This window comes from Apodemus sylvaticus, chromosome 8, assembly GCF_947179515.1.
Source record: "Apodemus sylvaticus chromosome 8, mApoSyl1.1, whole genome shotgun sequence".
NCBI classification, from domain to species: Eukaryota; Metazoa; Chordata; class Mammalia; order Rodentia; family Muridae; genus Apodemus; species Apodemus sylvaticus.
Window position 1 is genome coordinate 94,545,312 of NC_067479.1, and position 13,321 is coordinate 94,558,632.

General features: G+C 44.6%; 1 protein-coding gene across 8 annotated transcripts in view; it reads left to right on the forward strand.

The window, feature by feature from the left end:
• The first annotated feature begins 226 nt into the window (after positions 1 to 226).
• The window catches only part of Nek4 (NIMA related kinase 4), a 63,379-nt gene continuing 50,284 nt past the window's right edge, over positions 227 to 13,321 (forward strand). For 6 of the 8 annotated variants that reach the window (XM_052189999.1, XM_052190002.1, XM_052190003.1 and 3 more), the window contains exons 1-6: positions 227 to 495; positions 2,632 to 2,898; positions 5,184 to 5,381; positions 5,560 to 5,667; positions 7,228 to 7,382; positions 10,317 to 10,458. In XM_052189999.1, coding sequence (XP_052045959.1) covers positions 403 to 495; positions 2,632 to 2,898; positions 5,184 to 5,381; positions 5,560 to 5,667; positions 7,228 to 7,382; positions 10,317 to 10,458 — 963 coding nt within the window. In that variant the 5' untranslated portion in view covers positions 227 to 402. Of the gene's footprint in view, positions 537 to 2,631; positions 2,899 to 5,183; positions 5,382 to 5,559; positions 5,668 to 7,227; positions 7,383 to 10,316; positions 10,459 to 13,321 lie in introns of all 8 variants that reach the window. The other 2 variants (XM_052189998.1, XM_052190001.1) reach the window with 2 other exon arrangements.

Consider the following 13,321-nt stretch of genomic DNA (forward strand, 5'->3'; position numbering starts at 1 on the left):
ATGCAGAACTAAAGCGCAGGAAGCGCGGCTCGGGAGTCGCTCTGGCCTCCCAGGAGCGAAGCTCTATGGCTGGTCTTCCGGGGCTGCAGAACCGCTCTGGCTGCTTCAGTGATCGCTCGATGGTAGGTCATCCCCCCCCCCCCCCCCCGCCCCAAGCACGAGGAGTCGCTCTGGCCACCGCTAGGTCGACTCTATGGCGCGCCTTCCAACTCTGAGCATGCGCAGGACTACTACGCCAGTATCGCTATGGTAGCGGCGTCCGGGTGGGCCGGGCCTCGAAGCTCCTGCCGGCGGTGGGCCGCGTTTATGGAGGACTTCACCTCCAGTCCGGCATGAGCGGGGCCTCCCGCTTCATTACGCGCCGCTACCGCAGTTTCCCGACTCTAGGCCTCCTTCGAGAACATGCCCCAGGCCGCATACTGCTACATGCGGGTCGTGGGCAGGGGTAGTTACGGGGAGGTGACGCTCGTGAAGCATCGGCGGGACGGCAAGCAGGTCGGGGACTTGGGACCTGGCCAGGGGCGATGAGGGAAGGGGTACGTCGAGGGGCGTCATCAAGTGTACTAGGCCCGGAGTGATGGATAGGGACTCTTCTTAGATACGAGGTCAGCCTCCCAACTTCCCCTATAATAGGAGCTCCAAACTTTGTCTACTCTTTGGTATTAATTAGTGTACTTTATCTGCAAACCTCCTGTCACCTGAAAATTTCTCGAGAACAGGGGCCATGTGTTCCCAAAGCCTAATTCAGTGCCACCTGACAAGCTCTGTCTCATGTGCAGCTTGCTCTGTTTAAAAACTCTGGCTCACCATCTTCTCTCCAGCGCTCTCTCATGGGCCCTATTTCAGTGAGTAGCTTGACCAGCTATGCAGTTTCCTAAGCTGGACTTGTAACAATTATCTTTAATGTCCCCAACGCTGCTTATATTCCTGTCACTAGGTCAGGCTGGCATCTCTAGCTCTGTTGGTACCACCCCAATAGAGGCCACCAGTTTTTCAAGCTAAATGCCCACTCCTTCCCAACTAGTGCCCATTGCCTGCTTTCTTTTCTCTAAGCTCTCTCGTCTGCTGCAGTGATCTGTCTTGAACTCAAATCTTATGATACTGCTTTGAGTAAAGTACTTTATGCTATCACCCAAAGGCTAATGGGCCAGTTCTTCAGTCCGCTTTGCCCTCAGGGTGGCCATAGAATGTTTTGCACAAGCAGGCACAGTTATGAAACTGATAAGCGGTGTCTCTTAGTTCTACCAAGCCAGTGGCAACAATGAGCTGAGAGAGCCCTCACCCCTCAAGTATGGGAGCCATGTTCCTGTTCTTCCTTGTGTCATATGCTAGAGTCTCTGTCACATAGGTTAATTGAGTAGCCACCCCGGGGAACTATGGGACATTTGTACTAAAAGAGAGAGTTTAGCTATAACCATAATCCTTCATTTTGAGCAGTAGTTTGCACCTCAGGAAACATTTATATATGTATTTATTAAAGGAGTGAGTACACGATCTTTGAGATGCTGAGAGCAGTATATTAGATTGTAAAGGATTTTATTCTTAATGGGAATGGTATCCTATGCGGAGGACCAATAATGCTTTAACTTGATTGGGTCATGAGTATCTAATGTGTCTCATACATCTATTCAGTTCACAGATACACACTTAAGCTTTATCTTAATGCCAATTTATAGGGAGAATTTAGAGGTTATGTTTCTCTCATTTTCATTGGTCTGATATTATGTTAGGTTCACTTTTTAGTCATTAGTAATTTTTTTTTGAGATAGCGTATGACTAGCGTATGACTATGTATGACTATGTTGGGTTTCAAAATTCTGGTTGTAAGTAACCCTTCTGCCTTAACCTTCAAAGTGGTTGGTTTGCAGAGTCAAAGAAGTAGTAAAATGCAAAGGGAAGGGTGGATTGCTCCATCTGGACCTGGAATGGGCTCAAGTTTGACTGATGTAAGTAGTAGAGTACTTATCCAGTATGCGCAAGGCCCTGCCTTAATGCCAGCCCTGAACAAAAGCGGAATTGTCAATGGGAAATACTTTCCCATTTTATGCTGTTTTGATTTGATTTGATTTTTTTGAGGCAGGGTTTCTCTGTGTAGTCCTAGCTGTCCTGGAACTCACTCTGTAAACCAGGCTGGCCTCAGACTCAGAGATCCATCTGGCTCTGCCTCCCAGGTGCTGGGATTACAGACACACACACCACCAGCAGTCAGCCAGTTTCATGCTTTTTGTTTGTTTGTTTGGTTGGTTGGTTTTGTTTGTTTTTGTTTTTGTTTTGTTTTTTTTTTGAGACAGGGTTTCTCTGTGTAGCTCTGGCTGTACTGGAACTCACTCTGTAGACCAGGCTGGCCTTGAACTCAGAAATCTGCCTGCCTCTGCCTCCCAGAGTGCTGGGATTACAGGAGTGCGCCACCACCGCCTGGCTCAGTTTCATGCTTTTTGATCATCCCGTTGCCTCCTCCTTGATGTATTATTATACTGGTAATTTAATGCTTTTTTGAAAACAAGTCAATAGGTTATCTGATAGACTCCAGAAGGTTGGTTTCTGAGGACTGGGCATTCATGAGAATGCTGCTTCTGAACCTAGAGACTCTGTTTTCTTACACTGTGTAAAAGTATGCATTTTCTTTGGTAGTATGTCATCAAAAAGCTGAACCTCCGAAATGCCTCCAGCCGAGAGCGTCGGGCTGCTGAGCAGGAGGCCCAGCTCCTGTCCCAGTTGAAGCACCCCAACATTGTCACCTACAAAGAGTCGTGGGAGGGAGGAGACGGTTTACTCTACATCGTCATGGGCTTTTGCGAAGGAGGCGACCTGTACCGGAAGCTCAAGGAGCAAAAGGGGCAGCTTCTGCCCGAGAGTCAGGTGGTGGAGTGGTTCGTCCAGATTGCCATGGCCTTGCAGGTACTGTCACACTCATCGCCTGCTGCGGGGTCCTGTGTGGCAGGAGGACAGCGGGTGTACTCCCTGGGCCGGGCATGACCCAGTAGTAGGCTGGTGGCCCATAGGCTGTGAAGGATTTCACCAATACAGAGAAAGTTAGAAGTGGAATTTACTAAATATACTGAGGTAGAGCCATAGCAGGCAAGAGTGAAGAGAGACTGTCTTCATAGTAATGTTTTTAGGGCTGGTTTTCTGAAAGGTGTTTCCCCACAGGCAGCCATCGGTGTTTCTGTCTCAGGGTGCCCTGATTGTTTAGGACTCATCAGGTGGGACGCCTGTGTGGGGCTCGTATCAGGAGGCTTAGCCAGATGCTCTCATTTCTCACTAAGTTTATGGTACCAGTTGCCTCTTCCTGGGACTGGTTTATGTGCAAGGAAGACTGGAGTCTGCAGTTTTTTTTGTCCTCTGCCTCCCTCTGTTGGGGTTTTGTGCACTCTGTCACACATAGCCCTTTCTATCTAACGTGGGCACTGGGGATCCAGATTCAAGGCCTCATGCTTCCGCAGCAAGCACTTTACTGACAGAGCCACTTCCCTGGCCCCTGAGCCTGCTCTTAAAGAGTGGCATTTTCTATAGTAGTGTCAGGATGCCCTAAAATCAGGGCCTGATGAAGGTAACTCTTTGTGGTCTTGCTGAGAGGCACCAGGCCTTGGTCTGTACCCAGTATGCTTTGATGTAAAAGTAGCCTTGTTTTGAGGTTGGAATGGCTTAGTCCCAGGATGGTATCTGCATATTTTAGGAAGATATCTTTCCACATGCTTACATGGTGGGGAAAGCGTTCTTTTGAAAATCCTCTTAGAAGCTGTGGGGATTCCTCTTGTAGCATTGGGATGTTGCTGGGTATCAGAGTGATGCCTGTGTTAAAGTAGACATGAAGTTCATATTAACTACCAATCATACCAACTCTGTGCATTTAGTATTTTGTAGCAAAGTCAGTTTTAAGAACCTTAAATTGGGTTGGAGCAGTTAAGAACACTGACTCCTTTTCCAGAGGTTCTGAGTTCAAATCCCAGCAACCACATGGTGGCTCATAACCATCTGTAATTAGATCTGATGTGTCTGATGTGTCTGGTGTGTCTGAAGACAGCTAATAAATAAATGAATCTTTAAAAAAAGGAAAGAGCCTTAAATTGACAAAGAACAAGGGAAGATGATATTCTTATCAGTTGGTCATCTGTGTCATGTTGAAAGATGTCTTGACTAGTTAATATTCTGATACCGTGAGGCTCAGGCTGTCCTGCATGAAGATGAAGAACAGATCAGTGTGTTGGTGTACACCTCCCCCAGGAGAGATGCTTCTGAAGTATAACTCAGGGACTGCGCTTGTTTGGCCAGAATCAATGGACCTTGTTTAAATTCTCACATGTTCTCTTTAGGTAAAAGTGATGCTGTTATATTTTAAAATGTCTAGAATTTCACAGGTCAGAGAGGAGTGGACATCTAATTTTAGATATGTTGTTTCACCTTCAGTGTGAATTTGCAAGGTTTTTTTGGTTGGTTGGTTTGGTTTGGGTTTGTTTTTAAACTTGTAGACAAGGACTCACTTTAGCCTATATTGGCCTGGAACTCACTATGTAGCTCATGAAAATCTCAGCCTCACAACAGTCCTCCTGTTAGTAGGCCTTAATAGGCCTAAGCCACCATGCCTGGCTTATAAGCATATATTTTAACTAGCTCCAGACATTGTTAAAAAATGAAACAATATTCAAGGCACCAGGAAATAATTTTAGAAGGTACCAAGCCAACTAATATGTAGAACTTAATTTTCTATGTGTGCATACATGTTCATGTATGTATGCAGATGCATATGTACATATGTGTGTATATGTGTGGAAGGCAGAGGTAAAGGTGTTGGATGTCTTCCTCTGTTACTCTACACCTTAGTTTTCCAGTCTCTTACTGAACATAAACTTACATACTTGACATCGAGCCCCTGGGACCCTCCAGTTGTCCCCTCCCTAGTGCCAAGGAGGACCAGCATGCCTGGCCTTTCGCAGCGTGCTGGAGAGCTAAGCTCGTCCTCATGCTTGTGTGACAAGCACTTGCCGACTGAGCCATTTCTCTAGGCCCTGGAACTACTTTTCTCACTTTGTAAACTAGTTCTTTATTTAGAACTTATAGGTAATAGTGCTTTGGTTGGCAGATAACTAAGGCTCTTTAACTCATGTCATTACTGATGATATATAAAAACTAGAAATAAGTAAATCAGTATACTTATATATAATGAAAAAACTCTCTCTTCTCAGTATTTACATGAGAAACACATCCTTCATCGAGATCTGAAAACTCAGAATGTCTTCTTGACAAGAACAAATATCATCAAAGTGGGTGACCTAGGGATTGCCCGAGTCTTAGAGAATCACGGTGACATGGCGAGCACCCTCATTGGCACGCCCTATTACATGAGTCCTGAGCTGTTCTCCAACAAGCCCTACAACTATAAGGTAGGCTGCACAGCTGTGTGCGGGCTTGCCTTGTCTCTGGGGAATACCAAAGGTCCGGAGCCCATGAGTAAAACCAGATTTCTCTGTGAGTCACTTGGAAGAAGATGTCTGACTTGTTTTGAAAGGGAAAATGTAAATAAGATATTCAGCATAACCATTCACTGTTTTTCTTTTATAGTCGGATGTTTGGGCTTTGGGATGCTGTGTGTATGAAATGGCCACCCTGAAGCACGCTTTTAATGCAAAAGACATGAATTCTTTAGTTTATCGGATTATTGAAGGAAAGGTAAAAAAAAAATTTAGAACTAATTGAACAAGGTTTATATACTAGAGCTTTGTAAATATCTATTGTCCCAGTGATGTCCCCAACATCTGCTCTCCGCAGACCTGATCTCCACCCTCATTCTCCTCCCTACTCCCTCTACCACCCTGTTCCCTCCCTCCCTCCTTCCACTTCCTATCCCTATTTTATTTCTCCTTCAGAGTGAGATTCAAGCATCCTCTTGGGCCCTCCCTAAGTGAGTACATACTATGTTTGTCTTTCTGGGTCTGGGTTACCTCACTCAGGGTGATATTTTCTAGTTTGATCTAGTTGCCTGCAAATTTCATTAAGTTCTTATTTTTAATGGCTGTGTAGTATTCCATTCCGAGTTATACCACATTTTCTTTATCTGTTCTTCGGTTGAGAGACATCTGGGTGGTTTCTAGTTTCTGGCCATTATGAATAAAGTATATGCAAGTACTTTTTTTTTTTTAAAGACTTATTTATTTATTATATGTAAGTACACTGTAGCTATCTTCAGACACACCAGAAGAGGGGTCAGATCTCATTACGGATGGTTGTGAGCCACCATGTGGTTGCTGGGATTTGAACTCAGGACCTTCGGGAAAGCAGTCAGTGTTCTTAACCGCTGAGCCATCTCACCAGCCCGCAAGTACTTTTAAAAGAGAAAAAGGAGACTCACTGTACACAGAGCTACCCAGCTTACACTTTTTTTGTGTATGTTTTTTTTGTTTTTGTTTTTGTTTTTTCAAGACAGGGTTTCTCTGTGTAGCCCTGGCTGTCCTGGAACTCTCTCTGTAGACCAGGCTGGCCTCGAACTCAGAAATTCGCCTGCCTCTGCCTCCCAAGTGCTGGGATTACAGGCATGCACCACCACTGCCTGGCCAGCTTACTCTTTCGATTTAATTGTCAGTACTTGTGTTTTCCTTTTAAGCAGCTGCTTAGTATTAATGCAGCACAACTTATCCCTCAGTCCTGTATAGATGGACACTCTATTTCTAGCTGCTGATTACCAAACTGCATATTCTGGTAAATAAATCTTATTTGTGCTCTTGGGCCAACAAGATGGCTCAATGGGTTAAGATGTTGGTAGCACAAACCTGACAACCTGAGTTTGATCTTAGAACCCATGGTTGGAGGAGAGAACTGACTTCCAAAAGTTGTTCTCTGGCTTGAATGTGAGCATGCTCACACATGCTCACACATGCTCACACATGCTCACACATGCTCACGTGCTCACCCATGCTCACCTGCTCACACATGCACACATGCTCATATGCTCTCACATGCTCACACATGCTCACACATGCTCACACATGCATACATGCTCACTTGCTAATAATAAATAACATTGAAAAAAAGAGAGGAAGTTGTGTGTATATCTGAAGTATAATCAGAACATTACTTGTGGTGGCTACTCTCTACTTTCTAGATATATGACTTTAAATTAGTGTTATAACTTTAAATATTATGATGATTTTTAAATATAGGGAAATCTCTGCCAGTTTTTACTTTGTCTTATAATGTCATTAATCATAATTACAGTATTGTTACTCTTTGCAGTTGCCACCAATGCCAAAAGTTTACAGCGCAGAGCTGGCAGAGTTGATAAGAACAATGTTGAGCAGAAGGCCTGAGGAGAGACCCTCTGTGCGGAGCGTCCTGAGGCAGCCCTACATAAAACACCACATCTCCTTGTTCTTGGAGGCCACTAAGGCGTAAGACACTTCCTTTCAGAAAGCTGGGCTAAGCAGATAGGGCCAAATTTAGTGCTTCCTAAATTTTCATATGCAAACATTTTTGGTAAGGTTTTTTTTTTTTTTTTTTTTTTTTTTTTACAAAAAATAAAACTGCATGATTAGAGTATGCTAGGAGACAAAATTCTACCCTCTGGGTGTTTTTTGGCCTGCGCCTCAGAATTTAACTTGCATAGGAAAGGAATAAAATGTATTTAATAAAAGCTTTATGTTTTATAAGTAGAATACAGTTTTATAATTCAGAGACTCCAAAGTTGTAAAACCTAATGCATCTATGCTCAGCTAAGAAAAAAAGGAATTGTGTGAAGGAGCTCTGTGAAGAGGGTAAAGGAAAATTAGAATTATTTTCCTAAGGTCTAAAGATTTCTGTCCACCTCAGCTTTCCACTTTTATATTATTTTTACTGTTTGATTGTTTGAGACAGGGCTTCTGAGTGTAGCTCTGGCTGGCCTTGAACTCAAGAGATCCACTTGCCTCTGCCTCCTAAATGCTGGGACTAAAGTGTGCAGTATCACTGCCCAGCTACTGCTACTACTCCATCCCCTCCTCCCCCTCCCCCTCCCACTCCCCCTTCCCCTCCTCCCCCTTCCTCCTCCTCTTCTTTCTTTCTTCTTCCTTCCTCCTCCTCCTCCTCCTCCTTTTTTTTTTTTTTTTAAGTATATGTGAATGCCTGTGGAGGCTGGAAAAGAGCATTAGATCCCTTAGCATTGGAGTTAATAGGTGGTTATGAGCCATCTGGTGTAATTGCTAGGAACTGAACTTGAGTTCTGGAAAAGCAGAAAGTACTTGTAACTGCTGAGCCATCCCTCCAGTCCCCTGTTCCTGCTATTTTTAAAGTGTTATTAGTTTGGAATAATCCTTATGCAAAAGTACATTTTTTTTTTCCAAGACAGGGTTTCTCTGTATGGCCCTCACTGCCCTTGGAACTCGCTATGTAGACCAGAGTGGTGGGATTAAAGGCATGGGTCACCATTTTAACCCACAAGCTACTTTCTCATAGAAATTCTATTTTGGAATTTTGTATTTATAGAAAAGTTATGGAGACAGTACAGAGTTTCTCTGTACCCCTCTTCTGGTTCCTCCTGTCATTAGCATCGTAGGTTATTATCATGGTCTCTTGTCACAATTAGGAAACCAGGGCTGTTGGGATGACTTAGCAAGTAAAGGTACTTGCCACTAAGCTGCTAACCCTAGGTCAATTCCTGGGCCCCATGTGGTAGGAGTGAACCAACTCTCACAAGTCGTCTTCTGATCACATGTGTCTATTTGTATGTGCTCTTGTACTCTTGTCCACATTATGTGGGCTTATGGGCCTGCAGAGATGGCCCAGCAGTTAAGAATGTTTGCTATGCAATCAATTATGAAAACCAAATTCTGGATTCCAACATTCACATACCAAGCCATGTATCCAAAACATGCTTTTTACTTTAGCTCTAGAGACCCAATGTTCTCTTCTGGCCTCCACAAACACACACTTTCTCACACATGTGGGAATATACGCATAGACACACACACAGACACAGACACACAAACACACACACACACTAAACAAACAAATATAATTTAAAAAATTGATTTAAAAGTAAGAAGCCAGTCATGGGTGTGGTGATATATGCCTTTAATCTCAGAAGTCAGGAAGCAGAGGCGGGCAGATCTCTGTGAGTTTCAGGTCTTCCCGGTCTACACAGGGAGTCCAGGACATCTTGACCTACACAGGGAGACCCTGTTTCAAAACAAAACCGAAATCTGAGAAACCAACCAACATTGGTTCATTACGATTTAACCTCACACTTTCATTGGTCTTGATAGATTTTCTGTTAATGTTTCCATTTAATGTGCCAGGATTTACTCTAAGATACAGTATCCCATTTAGTTCTCAAGTCTCTTTAGCCTCCTAAACATCCTCTGGGGCTCTGACCTTGCCTGCCTGCCCCATCAGCCATTGCTGTGTTGGTAATAGTACTTTCTTTTCTTCCCTGTAAAGAAGAACTTCCAAAAATAATGTTAAAAACTGTGACTCCAGAGCCAAGCCTGTTGCTGCTGTAGTTTCCAGAAAGGAAGAATTCTCTTTTTTCTTTTTCCCTCCCTCCCTCCGTCCCTCCCTCCTTCCCTCCCTCCCTCCCTCCCTCCCTCCCTCCCTCCCTTCTCTCTCTCTCTCTCTCCCTCCCTCTCTCCCTCCCTCCCTCCCTCCCTCCCTCCCTCCCTCTCTCTCTCTCTCTCTCTCTCTCTCTCTCTCTCTCTCTCTCTCTCTCTCTCTTTCTTTCTTTCTTTCCATTTATGCACAGGACCTAGCACAGGCCCATGCAGACTCCCTGACTGTCTCTTCCGTGTCTATGAGCTCCCATGAGCCCCCCTCAGTTGTTTCTGTGGGTCGTGTTCTTGTGGTGTCCTCTACCCCTCTGGCTGCTACAATCCTTCTTCCTTGCTCTCCTGTTTCTTATGGTCTTGATTGTCTTGAAAACAGATGATTTAGAAAATGTCCCCTCGATCCGGGCGGTGGTGGTGCACTCCTGTAATCCCAGCACTTTAGGAGGCAGAGGCAAGCGGATTTCTGAGTTCCAGGACAGCCTGGTCTACAGAGTGAGCTCCAGGACAGCCAGGGTTACACAGAGAAGCCCTGTCTTGAAAAAAAAAAGAAAGAAAGAAAGAAAGAAAGAAAGAAAGAAAGAAAGAAAGAAAGAAAGAAAGAAAGAAAGAAAGAAAGAAAGAAAGAAAGAAAGAAAGAAAGAAAGAAAGAAAGAAAGAAAGAAAATGTCCCCTCAGCATTGACAAGCCTAGTCTCTGTAATGCTGCAGTTGAGTAAGGGAGGTGTACTGTAGACACATTTCACGTATTCCTTCAAACCATCAGCCATTGCTGTGTTGGTAATAGTACTTTCTTTTCTTCCCTGTAAAGAAGAACTTCCAAAAATAATGTTAGAAACTGTGACTCCAGAGCCAAGCCTGTTGCTGCTGTAGTTTCCAGAAAGGAAGAATTCAATCCTGAAGGGATGCACTGCCCGCCGCGCTCTTCTGAGGATTCTGCCGTCCACATCATGGTACGCTGCCTGTGGTGACACTCTAGGAGCTGTGTGAAAACAGGCCATCCAGTGAACAGGTTGTATGGAAATGACTGTGATTTTCTAAAGATTGTTATGCAGTTCCTTCCAATTTTAAAGAATGTGTGCTGGTGACAGTCTTTCTCTCACTTTATCTACGGTAGGCTGCCAAACTGTTCTCAGCGTCAGTACAATAACTTTTTAGATTTTTTTTAAGATAAAATTTACATAACTCCTATTTTAAAATATTTTATTCATTTGTGTGTGTGTGTGTGTCTGTCTGTCTGTCTGTCTGTCTGTGTGTGTGTGTCTATGCATATATTCCCACATGTGTGGGAGAGTGTATGTTTGTGGAGGCCATTGGGTCTCTAGAGCTGAAGTAAAAGCATGTTTTGGAAACCCTGTTCCAAGACAGGGTTTCTCTGTATAGCCCTGGCTGTCCTGGAACTCACCCTGTAGACCAGGCTGGCCTCGAACTCAGAAATCTGCCTGCCTCTGCCTCCCAGAGTGCTGGGATTACAGGTGTGTGCCACCACTGCCGGGCTGGTATCCAAGTCTTATCTTGTAGGTATTTTATTATTTTTTGGTGTAATTATAATCAGAAATTTTTTTAGTTAATTTTTCAGATTGTTCAATATAGAAATGGGCAGTTGCTTTTGTGTGTTGATTTTTGTGTGTTAAAAGTTGGTTAGATTTATTAGTTCCACTAGGTAGGAGCATATATGTATAATAGTCTTCAGGGCTTTTACATACAAAACTCATGTTGCCTACAGACAGATAATTTTATATCTTCCTTTAATTCAAACACTTCATTTCTGTCTTCGGCCTAACTGTTCAGTCTACAACAAGAGTGGGTGGGCGGCTCTGCCTGTCCCTGATCTCAAGGGAAAGCTTTTGGAGTCACTAAGAATGATTTCTGGTTTAGCTTTCCACAGTTGGCCTGGCTCTCTTAGATAGTTTCCTCTAGTCCTGGTTTGTTTTACCAAATCATTGCAAGTGAACTGAATTTTGTCAGAGCATTTTTCTGTATCTATTGAGATTTTTCTTCATCCCATTCATGTAGTGTATGGAATTTCATGGTGAACATTTATTTTAGACCCTGGTCCCACTTGGTCACATTTTATACACCACCCCCATGTTAGGGTTTTAACCCACAACCCTGTGCATGCTCTACCACAGAGCAGCATGCCCAGACCTTCATTTCAACATCTAAAGACATTTCTTTGAGTGTGTGTGTTGGGGGGGGGGGGGGGGCATGTGTACGATCGATCAAGAGAGAGACAGAGAGACAGAGAGAGAGACAGAGAGGAGAGAGACACACGAGAGACAGAGAGAGAGAGGAGAGAGATACACACAGAGAGAAAGAGACAGAGAGGAGAGAGACACACAGAGAGACAGAGAGAGAGGAGAGAGACACAGAGAGAGAGAGAGAGAGAGAGACAGAGAGGAGAGAGACACACAGAGAGACAGAGAGACAGAGAAAGAAAGAACTTGCAGGAGTGGGTTGTCTCTTTCCATGCAGGCTCCAGGTCATTGAGCTTGGCAGCGAGTCTGTTGCCCGCTGAGCCTTGTCACACTCCCTGTTTTAACACTGTTAAACATTCTGTCCAGTGTTACTGATTATAGTCACAATGTTATAATATAGCCATTGTCACCGTCCTCAAAAACTCCTGTTGTCCCATGGAGTTGAGTGAGGCTCCCTGCTCATTAGGCTGTAGGAGAGCCTGGGACTCAGGAGCCCAGAAACTGCATGGCTCTAAGGAGAGAGGAACCCAGTCAGGGTCATCCTGAGGAACCAGAGCCGATGAACCACACAGCTCAAAGAGGAAGAGTCCTCAGCAGAAGTGTGCTGCAGCTCCCGGGGGAAGGCATCTCCAGTGAGCGGAGGAGCCTCAGCCCCACTCCTCCTTGGCGTCTTCTCTTCATTGCTTCTTTTCTTCTTGGCTTCTTCCAATGAAAGAGTCACACACCAGGCAGAAAATCTCATTTAAGAGATTTACTGAAGGCTCCAGGGTGTTGAGGGATGGATCTAGGCCTGGCTGCCCTTTGCTCCCAGGAATAGACATCAGGGAATGGGACAAAGAGCAGGGGTTTATATAGGGTTTGTAGGGGACAGAACCTCTCAGGGCAGAGATTTCCAGAGTGAAGATTGGTGGGATTTCAAGTCTTGAGCTTGGAGAGCTCAGGGATTGGTGTGTTTTCTTGTTTAGGGGTTGGTGGTTTTTTTTCTTGCTCTGGGACTGGTAGCTTGTTTTTACAACCCCTGTCCTTGCATTGGGCCCAGGGGTTAGGGAGGAAAGTCCTTCCCGGCTATGCCCCTTAGCCGGCATTGGCTAAGGCACCACCATCTCTGTGGAGCTGCTGGGAAGGCAGCAGATGGAGTCCTGCCACTGTGGACAGCTCCTGCAGTGGTGTTTGACCAAGGCTGAGGCTCAGAAGAAGGTGTCAACATAGGCTGCTCCTCATGATAGCAGTAGGCTGAGGCAGGAAAGGTGATTCCCTACAGCTTCAGGGAAGGCTGCAGGCTGAGGAGGTGTTGTAATGCCACCATTTTGACAGTAGCTGCCATCTTTGATACCTCTGGTGTGGGCATCTTAGCAAGGTTTTAGGTTAGGGCAGGAAGGAGGGATTGGTTGCCACTTTGACAGCTTTTGCTGTGTGCTGCTTGGAGACTACACCTATCCCCCAACCTTCAGAGCCTAGAAACTTCTATTTCATTTATCTCTGAATTTTCTTCCTTTAGACACTATATACATAGAATATTTAGTTGTTTGTTTTTGCTTGTTTATTTGGTTTTTCTATATGTAGCCCTGTATTCTGTAGACCAAATTGTCTGCAAACTCAGAGATCCTGCTTTTGTTGC